We start from the raw sequence: 18,521 nt of genomic DNA, 5'->3' as shown, positions 1-18,521 counted from the left end.
TTTTAAATACTGGTGTAAGGCACAATAGAAAACTGTAGAGGTACAGAGAAGGGCAACAAAAATGATAAAAGGAATGCGACAACTTTCCTATGAGGAAACAATAAAGCAGCTGGGGCCTGGAGAAGAAACAGCTCAGGGGAGATAAAATAGAAGACTATAAAATACTGAGTGAAGTGGAATAATAGGTAGATGGAATTGCTTGTTTATTCTTTCCAAAAATACTAGAATTATTTATTTATTTATTCAATTTTCTATACCGTTCTCCCAGGGAAGCTCAGAACGGTTTACATTCATTTATTCAGGTACTCAAGCATTTTTCCCTGTCTGTTCCGGTGGGCTCACAATCTACCTAATGTATCTGGGGCAATGGGGGGATTAAGTGATTTGCCCAGGTTCACAAGGAACAGCGTGGGTTTGAACCCACAACCAGGGCAGGATTAATTCTTCGAGGGCCCCTAGGCACCCAAGTACGCTGGGCCCCTACCCCATCCGTGCCCCGTCCCTACCCCTACCCCACCCCTGTCTCGCCCCCAGTTATCTGTTTTCTTGTTTACTTCTTTATTTCCCCTTGTATTTCTTTTCTTTTTTAATTCAAAACAAAGATTAGCATACCCCCAAACATCTCTGAACAAATACCCCTTCCTTCCCTTTCCACCTACGTACCCAGGACTTTAACTCTGAACCCTTTCCATGCATATATAAAAGTGTTCAAATATTTGTAAAGCAGTAATACTATCCGAAATATGTCTATATTAATAACCAAGTTTACAATGCTTCTCAACTGCCTCACTCTACATACATCAACCAACTGTAACCCATATGTTTAAAGAAGCGTGGGATGAACAGAGGATCTAGAATCAGTGGCGTACCAAGGGGGGCGTGGGGCGGACCGCCCCGGGTGCACATCCAAAGGGGGTGCACAGCTGGCCACCCACCGGGGAATAGGCTACCCCCGGGGAAAGGCTTCCACTGCCGTCATCGGGAACAAGCCGGCCGAGTTCTCCCTTCTTTTCTTCCCTGCAGGGCCGACCAACTCTCGCCGCCCGACGTCAATTTTGACGTCGGAGAGGAAGTTCTGGGCCAGCCAATCGCTGCCTGGCTGGCTGGAACGTCCTCTCCGACGTTAAAATTGACGTCGGGCGTCGAGAATTGGTCGGCCCCGCAGGGAAGAGAAGCAGGGCGAACTCGGAGCTGGCCTGCTCCTGATGGCGGCAGTGGTAGCCTATTCCCCAGCGGTGGTGGCAGCATTTTCCAAAGGCAGTGGCATAGGGGAGGGGAGGGAGAAAGAAAGAAACGGGGGGGGGGGGGGGACACAGGGAGCCAGAAAGAAAGGGGGCAGGGTGAAACAAAAAAAAAAAAAGAAAAAAATGGGGCACAGAGAGAGAGAGAGAAAGACAGACAGAGAGAAAGAAAGAGGGCATGGAGAGAGAAAGAAAGAAAGAGGGCATGGAGAGAGAAAGAAAGAAAGGGACAGGGTGAAAGAAAGAAATGGGGCACGGAGAGAGAGAGAGAAAGACAGACATACAGAAAGGGGGCATGGAGAGAGAAAGAAAGAAGAGGGCAGGGTGAAATAAAGAAAAAGTTTGGGGAGGGAATGAGGTCTGGAGGAGAGGAAGCATACAGGAGGCTGAAAGAAGGGAAGAAATATTGGATGCACAGTCAGAAGAATAAAGTGCAACCAGAGACTGATGAAATTACCAAAGGTAGGAAAAATGATTTTATTTTCAATTTAGTGATCAAAATGTGTCCGTTTTGAGAATTTATATATGCTGTCTATATTTTGCACTATGGCTCCCTTTTACTAAACCGCAATAGCGGTTTTTAGCGCAGGAAGCCTATGAGCGTTGAGAGCAGTGTGGGGCATTCAGCGCAGCTCACTGCGTTAAAAAACGTTATCGCGGTTTAGTAAAAAGGGAGGGGGTATATTGTCTATTTTTGTATAGTTGTTACTGAGGTGACATTGCATTTTATTGTTGGTAGATCATTTTGACTTGGCCACGAAGGTAAGGGGGAGGGAGGGAGGGAGGGAAGCTGCTGAAAGACATCTAGTAATCCTTGCAGGCTTGAATGTGCGGGGAACTATATTTGTAAAATCATGTTTTGTTATGTGATTGGCATTATTTAGACTTTAATTTCTATGAATGAATAGAATGAAAATGATATAAAATTACTTGCTTGTTTTTATATGCGTGCGCTGAAGGAAAGTGGAAAGAGAGTGGGCTGAGGACGCTGAAGGGAAATGGGGAAGAGAGAGTGGGGAGAAGATGCTGATTTATAAATTGACAATTGTACAGAATATTGTTTCTTTTTATACTTGAATATAATAAGTTCAATATAAAACAATTCAAGGCTTGTGTGGATGGAATCAGGTGGTTTGCGGGGATGGGGACCGAGCTTACGGGGATAAGTCCAATAAAATGGTATTTTCTTATTTCTCATTATTTGTTTTATTTTTATTTGTTAATTTGTAAAGTGGTGATTGTTATGTATCAGTTTTTTCAAATTTACATCTACTGTCTTTATATTTTGCACAGTATTAGAGGACATGTATTACTGTTTTTGTGGTGTTTTAGTGCTGCATTGTATGCAGAGTCTGGTTTCTTGGCGGTTCAGTTTAACTTTTGACTACATATTTCTATTTTTAGTTTGTGATTATTCCATATTGGGTGAGGGTGTATCTGTCTGTGTATATGAAAGGGACATGGCTTTCTGATGCTGTGCAGGATCTGGCTTGTTTAGTTTTACAATGTATGTGTTGGTGTTCTAGTGCAGTGTTTAAAATACTGCCTTTTCCTAGGTACACTCTTGTTGTGCAATATGTAGATTGTTACTAAAAATCATATTTTTCACATAGATGAGGGGGGGTCAAAAAATGATGGGCCCCGGGTGTCACATATGCTAGGTACGCCACTGTCTAGAATCAGAAAATAATATTAAATATTGAACTAAGGCCAGTACTGGGCAGACTTGCACGGTGTGTATATGGCAATTTGGGGGAGGATGGGCTGGAGAGAGCTTCAATGGCTGGGAGGGTGTAGATGGGCTGCAGTAGGTTTTGACGGAGATTTCGGCAGTTGGAACCCAAGCAAAGTACCAGGTAGAGCTTTGGATTCTTGTCCAGAAATAGCTAAAAAGAAAATTTTTTAAAAAAATTTAAATTGAATCCGGTTGGGCAGACTGGATGGACCATTCGGGTCTTCATCTGCCGTCATCTACTATGTTACTATGTATAAACAAGCAAATCTGTAACTCCTCTAGCACGTTCCACTCCATGTATGTTAACTTGCAACGGAACAACAAGACAAGCAGTTCACCAAAGAATCCAACATGAAACAAAAGAAGATTGGCAGAAAAATAAGGAGATTCAAATCAGGTTAATTCAAGGTGCTTCCAAGAACCATGCCTGATGCATTTCACCAAACAAGGCTAGTCAACACTAACAAAAAAACATGTCTGTCATACAAACAGAACACAGAAAACGCCTTTGCCTAGTATGGAATATGTAATCACAAACTAACCTCTCCCCCTTTTACAAAACTGTAGTATGGGTTTTTAGCCACGGCCAGCACTAAAAAATGCTCTACAGTTTTGTAAAAGGGGGAATAAAATATAAATATGTAGACAAAGGTTAAATAAAACCACCAAGAAACTGGACTCTGCATACAATGCAACACCACAGAAACAGCGATGTCCCATAAAGCAAACAGCGATGTCCCCTAAAGCAAAAAAATAAATAAATATAAATTTTTTTTTCTACCTTTGTCTTCTCTGGTTTCTGCTCTCCTCATCTTCTTGTCACACTCTTCTTTTCATCTTCTGTCCTTCTATGCCTCTTCCAGAAATTGTCTGCCTCTCCCTTCCATCTCTTCTTCCCCCCCCTCATTGGTGTGGCATCCATCATCTTCTCTTCCCTTCTCCAATGGTCTGGCATATCTTTCCTCTCCTTCCCTCTCCCACATCCCCATGGTCGGGCATATCACTCTTCTCTCCCTTCCTCCCACTTCCATCAGCATCTGCCCCCTTTCTCTCCCTTCAACCCAATGCCATCCAGTATCCTTCCTCTTATATCTCTCCCCTTCCCCTGCACACCAATTCCATCAGCCCCTTTCTCTCCTTCCACCACCCATACCACCTTGCTTCCTTTCTCTTCCTCCACCACCTTCCATACCATCCTTCTCACAACCCTTCCATACCATCCTGCCCCCTTTCTCTCTCCCCCACGGCAACGCCTCTCCCCCGCATCAACATCATCGCTCCCCCAGCAATGGCAACGGGCCCCTCCCTGTGGCAACAGCCCCCCCGCAGTAACGGCAACGGGCCCCCCCCGCAGTAACGGCAATGGGACCCCCCGCCCGCCCGTAGCAACAGCAGCAACACCAACGCAGCTGAATGTATTACAGGAAAGTCCTGCGATGACTGCTTCTGCCGGTCCAGCCCCCTCCAACATCACTTCTTCCAGAGCAAGTGACGTTGGAGGGGGCTGGACCAGCAGAAGCAGTCATCGCGGGACCTTCTAGTAACACATCCGGCCACATTGCCGTTGCTGCGGGCGGGCGGTCCGTTGCCGTTACTGCGTGGGGGGGCCCGTTGCCATTGAAAAATAGCAAGGTGAGTCGCCCTTCTTCACCGGGCCCCCCCTCACAGTTTCGGACCCTGGGCACATGCCTAGTTGGCCTAGTGATTAATCCGGCCCTGCCCACAACCCCAGGGTGCTGAGGCAGTAGCTTTAACCACTGCACCACACACAATGAAGCTAGTAAGTAGTACATTTAAAACAAACCAGAGAAAATATTTCTTCATTCAACATGTAATTAAACTCTGGAATTCACTGCCAAAGAATGTGGTGAAAGCAGTTAGCTTAGCTGGGTTTAAAAAAGGTTTGGATATTTTCTTTAAAGTCCACAAATTATTAAGATGGACTTGGGAAAATCTATTGCTTATTTCAAAGACAAGCAGTATAAAATCTTTTATTACTCTTGTGGGATCTTACTAGGTACCTGTGACCTGGATTGATCACTGTTGGAAACAAGATCCTGGGCTTGATGGATCTTCAGTCTGTCTCAGTATGGCAACTCTTATGTTCTTATGTAGGGCTTTCAATACTATAGCCATTACAGTCAAAATAATTGACTATCATCAGCTTTTTAAAATCTGATTTAAACAATGTATTTTTCCCCTGTCACCAATAATAAAGGTTCTCTATCTTTAAATATTCTAAAACAAGAGCGCTACTTGTGGAATAAATAAAGATCCTTTACACTCTCTCCCATTAACTTGTTTTTCTACCCCAGTACTCAGTGTCACCTATATACTTACTGCCCCAGAAGAATGTTTGCCCCAGATGAAACAGTTCAGGATAAAGCAGATTCCAAACACTACACCTGGATAAAGGGTAGCAGTCTGCAAAAAATTTAAGTAAAAACATCAGAAATTCACTTTGTTACCTGAGAAGAAGATAAAATGGCTATCTGAAAATTGCCTACCCTTAACCCAGCGAAGAGAATACATGCATATTCGCTTGGAGAGACTATGGAGTGAAGATAGATTTTGCTTTTATGAGATCCCCAATATTTATCTTAGTAAGTTTATCATTTTGGAAGCTTAGGATGATCAGTCAATTGTGTTCCTATCTTACTGCTAGGAATCTGGTCATAGTAACCCAGTCAAAATAACATAAATGGGATTGGACTGGTATAATGTATGCTGTGGATTGTCTAAACATTGTTTAGATAAATAGCAAAGATACTTACCTGTAGCAGTTGTACTCTAAGGACAGCAGGCATATATTCTCACATATGGGTGATGTCATCTGTGGAACCCAGTATGGATACTGCCAAGAGCAATGTCACTTTAAATCTTTAGGTAGTGCCCATACTGCACATGTGCCGGTGCCTTCCCACCCAAAGTTGGCTTGCAGGACCTTAAGTTCAGTTACATAGCTGAGAAGCCAACTAGGGAAGGTGGGTGGGTTGTGAGAATATGTGCCTGCTGTCATCAGAGAACACCTGCTATAGGTAAGTATTTTTGCTTTTTCTGAGGACAAGATGGCATACCTATGGAAGAGGTTTAACACTAAATATACAGGAGCCTGTAAAAAGCTCTACAAGGTTAGAGGAAAAATTAGTTTTAAGTAGAGAACAAATTCTGCAGAACTGCTAAAAAATTTGATCACGTCACGCCCTTAATGATTGACTCCCACTGGCTTCCAATTAGCCATCGCATCACTTTCAAAATATTACTTTTAGTTTATAAATCTTTAATTTTTAATGAACCTCAATTCGTCACCAGAATGCTTATCCCTTATAACACTTCCCGGCCTCTTCGTTTGACATCTCAAAACCTCTTATCTATTCCATCCCTGAGAATTATAGGCATTAGAAGACAAGATATGTTTTCGGTCATGGCCCCCCAACTGTGGAACTCACTACCACAGTACATTAGAGAAGAAAAAGATCTTCCCTCATTTAAAATTTTTTTTAAAACTTAGCTTTTTAAACATCCAAAAAGATACACAGACTTACACAGAATGCACCTTTCTTCCAGCGATGACCTTTCATAGTCCGATATAAACGGCCAGCAAAAAATCCACCAAACACCCTAATACATAACAGAAAAGTCAGAAATATTGAGCACTAGGAAAAGCATAAAACTTGTGATGAAAGAGAGGGGATACCTACCCCATGAACATGAAGAGGAAGCATGCAGTAGTCATGAGTGCACCCCTGCTGGAAGGAGATAGCATTCCCAACATGGCAACAACTGCAGAACAAGAGAGAAATATAGTTAAGAACAGCAAGTATATCCTCATAGGGCTTGCCACTTTCTCTGCCATCTTTCTCAAATCACTCTGCCCTTTCAAAGGGTGTTCCTTCCTCTGCCCAGAAGTCTCTCTGTAAATTCCCATCTTTTCTTCTCTCCTGTTCATGATATTCCCCTCCTATCCCTGTTACTTACATATGACAATCAAGACCATGCAGAACAGCTGAATTCCAGACCCCAGCAGAGAGCTAATTATCATTGGATATTGGGGGGGCCTGAACACATCTCCATGAACTAGCTTCCATCCAGATTCCTCCATTGTGTCTTCCTAAGTAACAATCATGAGAGAAAACCAATTCTAAATTTCAATCATCAGTCAGTTCTAAAATACAAACCCACCAACTCTTTCATGTATGCCAGGAGTTACATTATAATGCCCAGTATTTTATACTTCCAGCCTATGTTCTTTATAGTCAACAAACATAACACCCATGCTTCCCTAACTATTAGTCTACCCTATCTTACTGCACAAGTAAGAAAACCAATAACTAAAGCAAAGTTTGAATAGATAATGTCTTCCTTTCCTTTGTCTTTTATTTTAAATTGTCATAGTCACTACATTTTTCAGTTAATGTATGAGGGTAAGTTCAAAGCCATGTTGATCATGTTAAAATGGGCTTTTACAAAATCGCCTGTCTAATATGCAAGTAAAGTTATGTGCATAGCATAAGAAGGTAAAAGTATGCCTTATCTGTTAATTTTCTTTCCTTTAGCAGGTGAATCCAGAAACTAGTGGGGTACCCACACATCTACCAGCAGGTGGAGATAGAGAACTGAATTGCAGGTGCTCCTCTTGGATGGAACACCTTCTTGCCATTTTGTATTGCTCCTTGCCCAAGCATCAGGAACCACACAACTGCATGCATATAAAAAAACTTATTTCCCAGAACAAAGTCCAACCATGGATCAACAACAACAAACTGCAACAACACCACAAAAAAACAAGAAAACCCCCCTCAATGGAAAGCAACCACAGAAAAATCCCAAATCCATTCAGGATGGGGCTCTGGATTCATCTGCTGTGTCTAAAGGAAAGAAAATTAACAGGTAAGACATAATTTTTCCTTCCTTAGCAACAGCAGAAGATGAATCCAGAGACTAGTGGAATGTAGGGGTCACTCGGAGAAATTAAAAGGGGACAGGTTTAGAACAAATGCTAGAAAATTCTTTTTTACGCAGAGGGTGGTGGACACATGGAACGCGCTTCCGGAGGAAGTGATAGGCCAGAACTCTGTACAGGGGTTCAAGAAGGGTTTGGATAGGTTCCTGGAGGATAAAGGGATACCGATAGAACTTGAGGTAGGTTATAGAAGTGGTCAGAAACCACTTCACAGGTAGCAGACCTGAGTGGCCGCCGCGGGAGTGGACCGCTGGGCGAGATGGACCTCGGTCTGACCCAGTGGAGGCAACTTCTTATGTTCTTATGTAGCAAAGCAATCCTCAGCATGGTGGGAAGCCAATGCATCCTCCGCGATAACCAAAGCACTAAATGCAGACTCCCCAATGTGGTCACATCCAAACGGTAATACATGGAGAATGTATTCAAGGATGACTACGTCGTGGCCCTACAAATCTCCTCTAAGGAAAATTCTTAAGACTCTACCCAAGAAGTTGTGACTGCTCTAGTGAAGTGCACGCACAAATCCAGTGGAACCGGCTTATCAGCCAGGAATTATGCAGAATAAATAGCCTCCCGGACCTAATGGGTCACCGAAGCCTTGGAAGCTGCCAAGCCCTTCTTAGGACACAAGAACTAGACAAAGAGGTGATCTGACTGCCTAAAGTCATTATTAACTTGAAGATAGTATAACAGCATTCTCTCGCACATCGAGAAGGCGACTGAGAGAAGACCCCAGTACCCAAAGCTGACAGAACAGTGCTGACAGGATAAGAACTGCAATAAAACAGGCTAAACATGAAAATGGATTCTACAAAAGAGCACTTATGCAAAAAGACTTCATTTCTGACCCAGATGCTGACAACTATCAGCTGATGTTGACAACTTCCAGCTATCTATTAAGGGAAATTCCATGAAAAGTACATGGGTCACAAGATAAGCCATAGTAACAGGTCAATATGGCATGTACTGTAGGGCGTCGGCTAAGAATAGTTCAAATGTCCTGAAGCACACAGCACCCTGGAACCACTGATAACCACAATCTCCAAGAAGCAGAAGTAAAAGTCAATAGGGGAGGGAGGGGTCCATGCTCAAGGAGTCTTGACTGTGAACACACAGTCATAATAGATAGGAAAGTTGCATTGTCAACACCCGAAGCTTTGTAATGAGGGGTGGCACTATACATTAAAGAAGACATCAAAACTACCAGAATCACAGATGTCAAGTACACCGGGGAATCCCTCTGGGTGAACCTTGCCAGAGGCAGGGAAAAATGGCTGTATCTTGGTGTAGTATATAGACCTCCAAGACAACTGGAAGACAAAGACTCCAAATTAATTGAAGACATAGAGAATATCACTCTACAGGGAGACGCTGTTCTGCTAGGGGACTTCAACATGCCTGACGCAGATTGGAACTCATACTCAGCAACAACCAGCGGCAGCAGGAGACTGTTAACATCCATAAAGGGAGCACGACTCAAACAAATGGTATTGGAACCCACTAGGGCCCAGGCGATCCTGGACCTGGTACTCACCAACGGGGATAGCATCTCAAAAGTCTCGGTAGGAGATATGCTAGCCTCCAGCGACCACAACATGGTGTGGTTCTACCTCAGGAAAGGTTTCCCTAGATCAAACACGAAAACAAAAGTACTCAACTTCCGAGGCACTGACTTTGAATGCATGGGAGATTTCGTCCACCGGACACTGCAGAACCAAGCTACGACCGATGATGTGGAAGCTATGTGGTCATCCCTGAAATCTACCATACATGAAGCGACAAGCCTCTACATTAAATCAGAACACAAACGGCAGAGAAACAACAAACCCCAATGGTACTCCGCAGAAATCTCGCACCTCGTCAAGGAGAAGAAAAAAGCATTTATTTCCTACAAATGAACGGAGACTAGGGAAGCTAAACTAGAACATAGGGCGAGGACTGCAGCAGTCAAAACGGCAGTCAGGGAGGCCAAACTTCGAGTGGAAGAGGCTCTGGCAAAGAACATGAAGAAAGGGGACAAATCCTTCTTCAGGTATATTAGTGATAGGAAAAAGAACACAGATAGGATAGTACGCCTTAGAAAACCAGATGGGAACTGCGCAGAATCAGATTCCGATAAAGCAGAACTACTGAATGAATACTTCTGCTCGGTCTTCACCTGCGAGGCACCGGGGCACGGTCCGCAGTTGCAGGCAAGGCCCAGCGTGGAAGACCCGTTTCAGAATTTCGAGTTCACACCTGGCGACGTCTACTACGAATTGGCAAGACTCAAGGTGAACAAAGCCATGGGACCGGACAACCTACACCCCAGGGTGCTCAGTGAGCTGCGTGATGTCCTGGCAGAACCGCTATCAGGACTCTTCAATCTCTCCCTAAGTTCGGGGAGAGTCCTCATAGACTAGAAAACAGATAACGTCGTTCCACTGCACAAAAAGGGTTACAGGGCAGAGGCTGCAAACTACAGACCGGTGAGTCTCACATCAATAGTATGCAAACTCATGGAAACACTAATCAAACGTAAATTAGACACAATCTTGGATGAAGAGAATCTACGGGATCCCAGGCAACACGGATTCACCAAGGGTAGGTCCTGCCAATCCAATCTCATCAGCTTCTTTGACTGGGTAACAAAACAGCTAGACTTGGGAGAATCCGTGGACGTCGTATACCTAGACTTCAGCAAAGCTTTCAATAGTGTCCCGCATCGCAGGCTGTTGAGCAAGATGAAATCAATGGGGCTGGGAGAAACACTAACTACATGGGTCAATGACTGGCTGAGTGGCAGACTTCAGAGGGTGGTAGTTAACGGTACCCTCTCTAAAACATCGGAGGTGACCAGTGGAGTACCGCAGGGTTCAGTCTTGGGCCCGCTCCTTTTCAACATATTCATAGGGGACCTAACTTAGGGGCTTCAAGGTAAAATAACGTTATTTGCTGACGACGTCAAACTATGCAATATAGTGAGAGACGGCAATTCACCCGATAGTAGGACACAGGACCTACATTTGTTGGAGCTTTGGTCCTCGACCTGGCAGCTGGGCTTCAACGCTAAGAAATGCAAGATCTTGCACCTCGGCAGCAGAAATCCGTGCAGAACTTACACCTTGAATGGTGAGACCTTAGCTAGAACTTCAACAGAACGAGACTTGGGAGTGATCATCAGCGCAGACATGAAAACAGCTGATCATGTGGAGAAGGCTTCATCTAAGGCAAGACAGTTGTTAGGTTGCATCCGCAGGAGTTTCGTCAGCCGGAAGTCATAATGCCATTATACAGAACCATGGTGAGACCTCATTTGGAATACTGTGTGCAATTCTGGAGGCCACACTACCAAAAAGATGTGCTGAGAGTAGAGTCAGTGCAACGGATGGCCACCAGGATGGTCTCGGGGCTCAAGGATCTATCGTATGAGGAAAGGCTGAAATATTTGCGGCTGTACTCACTCGAAGAACGTAGGGAGAGAGGAGACATGATCAAGACGTTTAAGTATATTACCGGCCGTATCGAGATGGAAGAAGAGATTCTCTTTCTCAAAGGACCCTCAGCCACAAGAGGGCATCCGCTCAAACTCAGGGGCGGGAAATTTCATGGCGACACCAGGAAATATTTCTTCACCGAGAGAGTGGTTGATCCTTGGAACGAGCTCCCGGTGCAGGTGATCGAGGCAAACAGCATGCAAGAATTTAAGAGCAAATGGGATGCCCATGTGGGATCCCTTAGAGGGTTAAGCCAAGGGAACCTGTCACCAGGAGTGGGATCCCTAGGATAGCAGACTTGGGGGTGGGTCAGTAGAGTGGGCAGACCTGATGGGCTATGGCCCTTATCTGCTGTCATCTTCTATGTTTCTAAGTTACCTATAAGATAACCAATCATATCAGCTATATATCCAAGTAACTATGTAAAACTCTATAAAAGATCAAGATCAAGCTATTGGAGGCAGAATGGATTGGTACTTCACAGAATTGCTAGCATCTGGTTGTCCCCTCCGTTTGGCTCAATTGCTATGTCTTTATCCTTTTGATGCCAAATCATGTAAGCTGACTTTTGATTTATTACTATTAAACATATATCTTTAATACAGTAATTGGGTTGTTGTGTGGTTATTGCAAAACAGTGGAAGGCCTCAGCCTACCTTCCACGACCCATAGTCCTCCTCCCTGAAAGAGGGGAGAAACAAAGTGATTGACATGAAAAGAAGAAACCACCTTAGGAAGAAAGGAAAGAACTGGTCATACTGACACCCCAGCAGCCGTGAAACACAGAAAGGATTTGTGCAGGACAGAACCTGCAGCTCAGACACCTGACGTCAGAGCCACCAGAAAGACTGTATTCAAGGGGATATCTTTAAGGGAAGCCGCACTCAAGGGTTTGAAGGGGGCACCTTGCAAACCATGAAGCACCAGTGCCTCCGCAAAGGAGGACGAAGACGCTGCACCCCTTTCAGAAAGCATACTACCTTAGGCATAGAAGCCAAGGAAGAGCGAGACACTAAGCCCCTGTAACAGGCAATGGCCGCCACTTGAACCTTGAGGGAATTGTATGACAACCCTTTAGATATTCTGTCTTGAAAGAAGTCTAGAATATGAGACAGAGAAGCCTGGAAAGGGGAAAGATCCTGCTGACTACACCATAACTCAAAAATTCTCCAAACCCAGGCATAAGCCTTGGATGTAGACCTCTTCTTTGTCTGTTACAAAAATCTCTTATGCCTCAGCCTCGACCAAAGCCAGGCCAAAGCCTCGACAAAAGCCAGGGAGTAATCATCCATCTGTATCGGATCCTGCATTAGCACGTCAGAGTGTTACCAGCAGCCAGAGAGGAATCCCCATCGCCAGACCCAGCAGATCTACATACTACGGATGGCGCAGCTAATCCAGAGCCGCAAAGACTACTTTCCCCCTGAAGTGAGCAACCCAATGTAACACTTGGCCTATCATTGGCCGGGGGAAAGACATATAGAAAACTCCCTGGAGGTCACGTGAGAGCCAACGCATCCACCCCCTCGGAAGATGATTCCTGACGTCTGCTGAAGAAATGAGGAAGTTTTGCATTTCGAGCCGAGGCCATGAGGTCCAACTCCGGACACTCCCACCTTTGAATTATGAGCTGGAACGCCTCCTACAACAGCTCCCATGCTTCTAGATCTAGAAGATTTCTGCTGAGGAAGTCTGCCTGAATGTTGGCTGACCCCGCAATGTGAGCCACTGACAAAAACAGAAGACACGACTCGGCCCACAGAAGCAGAGTCCGAGCCTCCTGAGCTAGTTGAGGGCTCCTCGTGCCCCCTTGCCTGATGATGTAGGCAACCGCTGTGACACTGTCTGAGAGGACCCTTGTCGGCCTGTCCTGAATCAGATTCCAAAACTCCAACAGGACAAATCTGATCGCTCTCAATTCCAGGAGATTGATAGAGCACCGAGCCTCCTCCAGGGACCACATGCCATGCGCCGATGCCTGCAGACAGTGAGCCTCCTAACTGGTGAGATTGGCATCTATCGTGGCAATCAGCCACTCTGGGGTCACAAGGGGCATCCCTTGGAACAGACTGGCACTGTCCAGCCATCAATCCATGCTGCGCAGGACCTGGGGCATCCATCAAAGGCAACGATCGTAATCCTGAGACACTGGAGACCATCGGGAGAGAAGAGACTTGAAAAGGCCTCAAATGAAAACGGGCCCAGGGAACCTTCAGAGCTGTCACCATAGAGCTCTGAACCTGGACAAAATCCCATACCTGTGGGCGTGGCACCCGGATCATCAAGCGAACCTGATATTGCAACTTTATGCCCCAGTCTTTGGAAAGAAAGACCCTCCCCGGGCCATGTCAAATCTGACTCCCAGATGCACCAACGACTGGGAAGGAACAAGGGAACTTTCCTAAAAGTTTATCACCCAGCCCAATGACTACAGCAGATAAATCACCCTCTGAGTAACCTGCAAACTTTCTTGACAGGAAGAAGCCCAGATCAATCAATTGTCCAAATACGGGTGAACACGCTAGTGCAGGGGTCAGATGGGGATATGCAAGTATGCCTCCTCGAGGTCCAGAGCTGTAAGAAATTTGCCCAGTTGAACCGTGGCAATCACCGATCTCACTGTCTCCATCCTGAAGTGTCTGACATGGAGAAACTAACTGACTTGCATGAGATCCAGAACCAGCTAGACAGACCCCCCCCCTTTCTTCAGCACCAGAAAGTAAATGGAATATCTCCCCTGTTCCTGCTGCTCCTGAGGCACTGGAACCACAGCCCCCATGTCCAGGAGTACCTGGAGGGTGCTTTATACCGACGTCACTTTGGCAGCACCTGAACACAGGGACACCAAGAAAAAATCTACGACCCACTGGTTGGAAGTGATCTTGGCCCACTCCGCCAGCAAGGACAGCAGTCCCCTATCAGATCAATTGAGGGAGCCGAGACCCCTTCATTGGGAAGCACGGGAGGCCTGAGGACAGGACAACAAAGAGTTGGAGGCTTTGGCAGGATGAAAGGAACCCTTCTGAGTAAAATTCAGCTTAGAAGGGAGCGAAGACCCATAAGAGGAAGGGTAAGACAGCTTACTAGGCCTATACCTCTTGGTATCTTTAAAATGTGGATGGGCCAGCTGTGCCTTAAAGGAAACCTTAAGCTTATCCTGTGGCAAATGCTGGGATTTAGAATCCCTGAAATCCTTAACCAACTTCTCCAAATCCTCACCAAACAATAAATGGCCCTTAAATGGAGTAAAATAGTCTTCATAGGGGTGGTATGCTTTGATAGATTGTTTGAGTTGGATGTAGTATGCTTGCTGTTTGTCTGTTGTGTGGCTTGGGATGTATGGCTGATAGTTTAGTCTAGAGTTGTCCCAGTCGCGGGTGATATGGGTCTGGGTTGGTTAGATGTTTCTCTCTTTGTTGGATTCCGGCCTGCTCACTGCTGGATCCTCTCTTTGGGAAGGTTTGTAATTGTTAGATCTTACATTGTTATTCTTGCTCTTCCTTTATTGTCATTTTGCTGATTGTGATTTCTTGTCTGGGCCATTTGCCATTGTCAATAAAAATATATTTTTTTTAAAAAAAGAAAAGCCTGATGCATCAATAACACAAACTCTGGGGAAAACGACATTGCCGAAGAACCAGCGTGTAGAAGCGCCGGATCCAGTGAGCCCAGCCCCATAGATGTTCCGCTAGCGTCCATTTATGCTCCTAATTCTTGTCCATGATCCGACGAACCCAAATCCATGAGGCCGACCGAAGTAGGAATAAACGAAGCCGCCTCAGGCACGTGGGATATCATACTGCCCATGCCGCCATATTGGATTCCATGAGGGCACCATCCGAGCAGCCCGCCATGCAGAGGCCCAATGGCGAACACCGCTTTCCAAAGCACAAATACCATTTAGCACCCTCTGCGGCCATGAATCGCACAAATAAAAAGCACACATGAAAAATGCACACCATACTCGCAGAGATCACGTGCCGAACACCCAGGCACAATATAAAAAGAATATATGCTCACAATTTGCAGGGACAGTAGTTGCAGTGTGAAATAGAAAGATAATGCAAAATACTACATTACTCCTTCTAAACAAGTGGGCTCAAACTTGCAGCCTGGGGGCCAAATGCGGCCCGCCAGGTATTATTTTGAGGCTCTCGGTATGTTTATCATAATCACAAAAGTAAAATAAAACAGTTTCTTGATCATATGTCTCTTTAGCTATAAATTACAATATTATTATTAAGACTTAGTCAACAGGAAAGATTTATAAACTATAATGAGTTTTACATTATGCAAAATTGTCATTTCTTTAATAAGACATTATTTTTTTCTAAGGCGCTCCAAGTATCTACAAATTCAAAATGTGGCCCTGCAAAGAGTTTGAGTTTGAGACCACTGTTCTAAACGGTTTTTTTTTTTTTTTTTTTTTACCAACTGAGAAAGAAGAAAAAATACAGCGACCATAGGACCCTCAAAAACTGAAGGGGGGTGGGATAGGGAACGGGGGAGCCCAGGTGTAATCCCCAAAGCTGGCACTGCTTAGCCACACACCCCTGTACTAACTGAAGCCGTAGCAACAGTAGTGAAATCCACTTGTTCAGTGAATTTGACTGATTTTCAGTCTGTAAAGCCAGGAGCCCAAAGACTGGCATCCATCCTCCTGCTGGAGATACAGTATACTAAACGGCAAGAAGGGGTTCTATCCAAGAAGAGCAACTGCAATTCAGTTCTCTATTGCCACCTGCTGGTAGATGTGCAGTATCCCACTAGTCTCTGGATTTATCTGCTGCTGTTGCTAAGGAATGTATAATTTTACTCACAGTCTGCGACAGGTTCCAAGAAGGATTTGAACTTTCAAGCATACTTTTCAAAATTCAAACGAGTTTTTAACCTAGAAAATCTGTGCATCCCAAGTATAAATCTACTTGCATAGTTTTCCTGCAATCACTTTCAAAATGAAACTATATGTGTACTTTCATTTTGAAAAACTGCATATTGAAAACAACATACTGGTCAGACCAATGGTCCGTCTAGACCAATGGTCCGTCTAGACCAGTGGTCGGCAAACCACGGTTCGCAAGCCGCATGCAGCTCTTTAACCACTTCAGTGCGGCTCGTGGCTCAGCTAGCTAGAGCAGGTGTGCCCAACCTGCTTCCCTTCCCCATAAAAAAGACGCTGAAGCGTAGGGCCGACCAACTTTTGCCACCCGACGTCAATTCTGACCTCGGAGAGGAAGTTCTGTGCCAGCCAATTGCTGCCTGGCTGACCTGGAACTTCCTCTCTGACGTTAGAATTGACATAGGGTAGCAAAGGTTGGTTGGCCCGGTGCTTCAGCGTCCTCTTTACGGGGAAGCAGGGAGAGCTCAGAACTCGGCGGCGGCCTGTTCCCCAATGGTGGTGGCTTGGGAGAGGGCAGGGAGAAAGAAAGAAGTGAGATGGGAGACAGAAAGACAGAGAGACAGACAGAAAGGGGGCATGAAGAGAGAAAGACAGACAGAAAGAAAAAAAGGGGGCATGGAGAAAGAAAGAAAGGGGGCACCGAGAGAGAAAGACAGACATACAGAAAGGGGGCATGGAGAGAAAAAGAAAGAAGGGGGCAGAGTGAAAGAAAGAAAAAGTTGGGGGAGGGAATGAGGTCTGGAGGAGAGGAAGCATACAGGAAGCTGAAAGAAGGAAAGAAATATTGGTTGCACAGTCAGAAGAAAAAAGTGCAACCAGAGACTGATGAAATTACCAGACAACAAAAAGTAGGAAAAATGATTTTATTTTCAATTTAGTGATCAAAATGCGTCCGTTTTGAGAATTTATATCTGCTGTCAATATTTTGCACTATGGCTCCCTTTTACTAAACCGCAATATTGTTTTTTAGCGCAGGGAGCCTATGAGCATCGAGAGCAGCGCAAGGCATTCAGCGCAGCTCCCTGCGATAAAAACTGTTTATCGTGGTTTAGTAAAAAGGGAGGGGGTATATTTGTCTATTTTTGTATAGTTGTTACCGAGGTGACATTGCATAAAGTCATCTACCTAGACCTCTTTGAAAACCCGCGGAATATAAATAATTAACATTTTCTCTGCTTACAGTATGCTTTGTCTTTTTTAAAATTTTGGTTGGTAGATCATTGTTGGTAGATCATTTTGACTTGGCCATGAAGGTAAGGGGAGGGAGGAGAGCTGCTGAAAGACATCTAGTAATCCTTGCAGGCTTGACTGTGCAGGGAATTATTTTTGTAAAATCATGTTTTGCTATGTGACTGGCATTATTTAGACTTTAATTTCTATGAATGAATAGAATGAAAATAATATAAATTACTTGCTTGTTTTTATGTGCGTGTGCTGAAGGAAAGTGGAGAGAGAGTGGGCTGAGGACGCTGATTTATAAATTGACAACTATACAGAATATTGTTTCTTTTTATACTTTAATATAATAAGTTCAGTATAAAACTATTCGCGGCTTGTGTGGATGGGATCAGATGGTTTGCAGGGACCGGGACCGAGCTCGCGGCGACGGATACAAAATTTTTCCCCATGTCATTCTCTAGGCTCTGCCATAAATCTATTTTGACTACGTATTGGCAAGCAGGGTGTCAGTCGGGTTGACATAGCCGTCGTAGCACAAGCGGGCGCGGGGTATGGCTCTCAAAAGAAATCTTAATTGTTGTACTGCTGATCTTTGGCTCTTTTGACTAATGAGTTTGCCTACCACTGATCTAGTCCAATAGCCTATCTTCATGATATCCTATCCAGGTCACTAGTACGTGGCAAAAAAACAAATAGTAGCAAAATTTCATGCACCTATATAGGTACTTTTACAAGGATGGTTTCAAAAGTTTGATAAAAAAGCAAGTTAAACAACATAGTCTCCTTTGAGCTAGGGGCTCATAATCGAAAGAGAAAAACATCCAAAAACCGGCCTAAGTCGGCACTTGGACGATCATAAACGAAAGACGGCCAAGTGCCGATAATCAAACTGGGTTTTGGACGTATTCTAACCGACCTAGGCCTTCATAGTGCCATGAACGACCATAGCTAAACGGGGTGTTTCAGGAGTAGTGTCAAGGAAGGATTTGGGCGGGACGTGGGCAGGCTTAGACTTAGTCGTACAGCA

General features: G+C 44.7%; 1 protein-coding gene across 4 annotated transcripts in view; it reads right to left on the bottom strand.

The window, feature by feature from the left end:
- TM9SF4 (transmembrane 9 superfamily member 4) overlaps positions 1 to 18,521 on the bottom strand; it is a 158,678-nt gene that overhangs the window by 51,401 nt on the left and 88,756 nt on the right. For all 4 annotated transcript variants that reach the window (XM_033914649.1, XM_033914646.1, XM_033914647.1 and 1 more), the window contains exons 10-13: positions 6,955 to 7,087; positions 6,678 to 6,759; positions 6,522 to 6,597; positions 5,317 to 5,400 (exon numbers count right to left, since the gene is read on the bottom strand). In XM_033914649.1, the coding sequence (XP_033770540.1) occupies positions 5,317 to 5,400; positions 6,522 to 6,597; positions 6,678 to 6,759; positions 6,955 to 7,087 (375 nt within the window). The remainder of the gene's footprint in view (positions 1 to 5,316; positions 5,401 to 6,521; positions 6,598 to 6,677; positions 6,760 to 6,954; positions 7,088 to 18,521) is intronic.

Source organism: Geotrypetes seraphini, chromosome 11 (genome assembly GCF_902459505.1).
Source record: "Geotrypetes seraphini chromosome 11, aGeoSer1.1, whole genome shotgun sequence".
NCBI classification, from domain to species: domain Eukaryota; kingdom Metazoa; phylum Chordata; class Amphibia; order Gymnophiona; family Dermophiidae; genus Geotrypetes; species Geotrypetes seraphini.
Note: the sequence above shows the minus strand (reverse complement) of the source record. Positions and strands in the feature narration are given on the sequence as shown.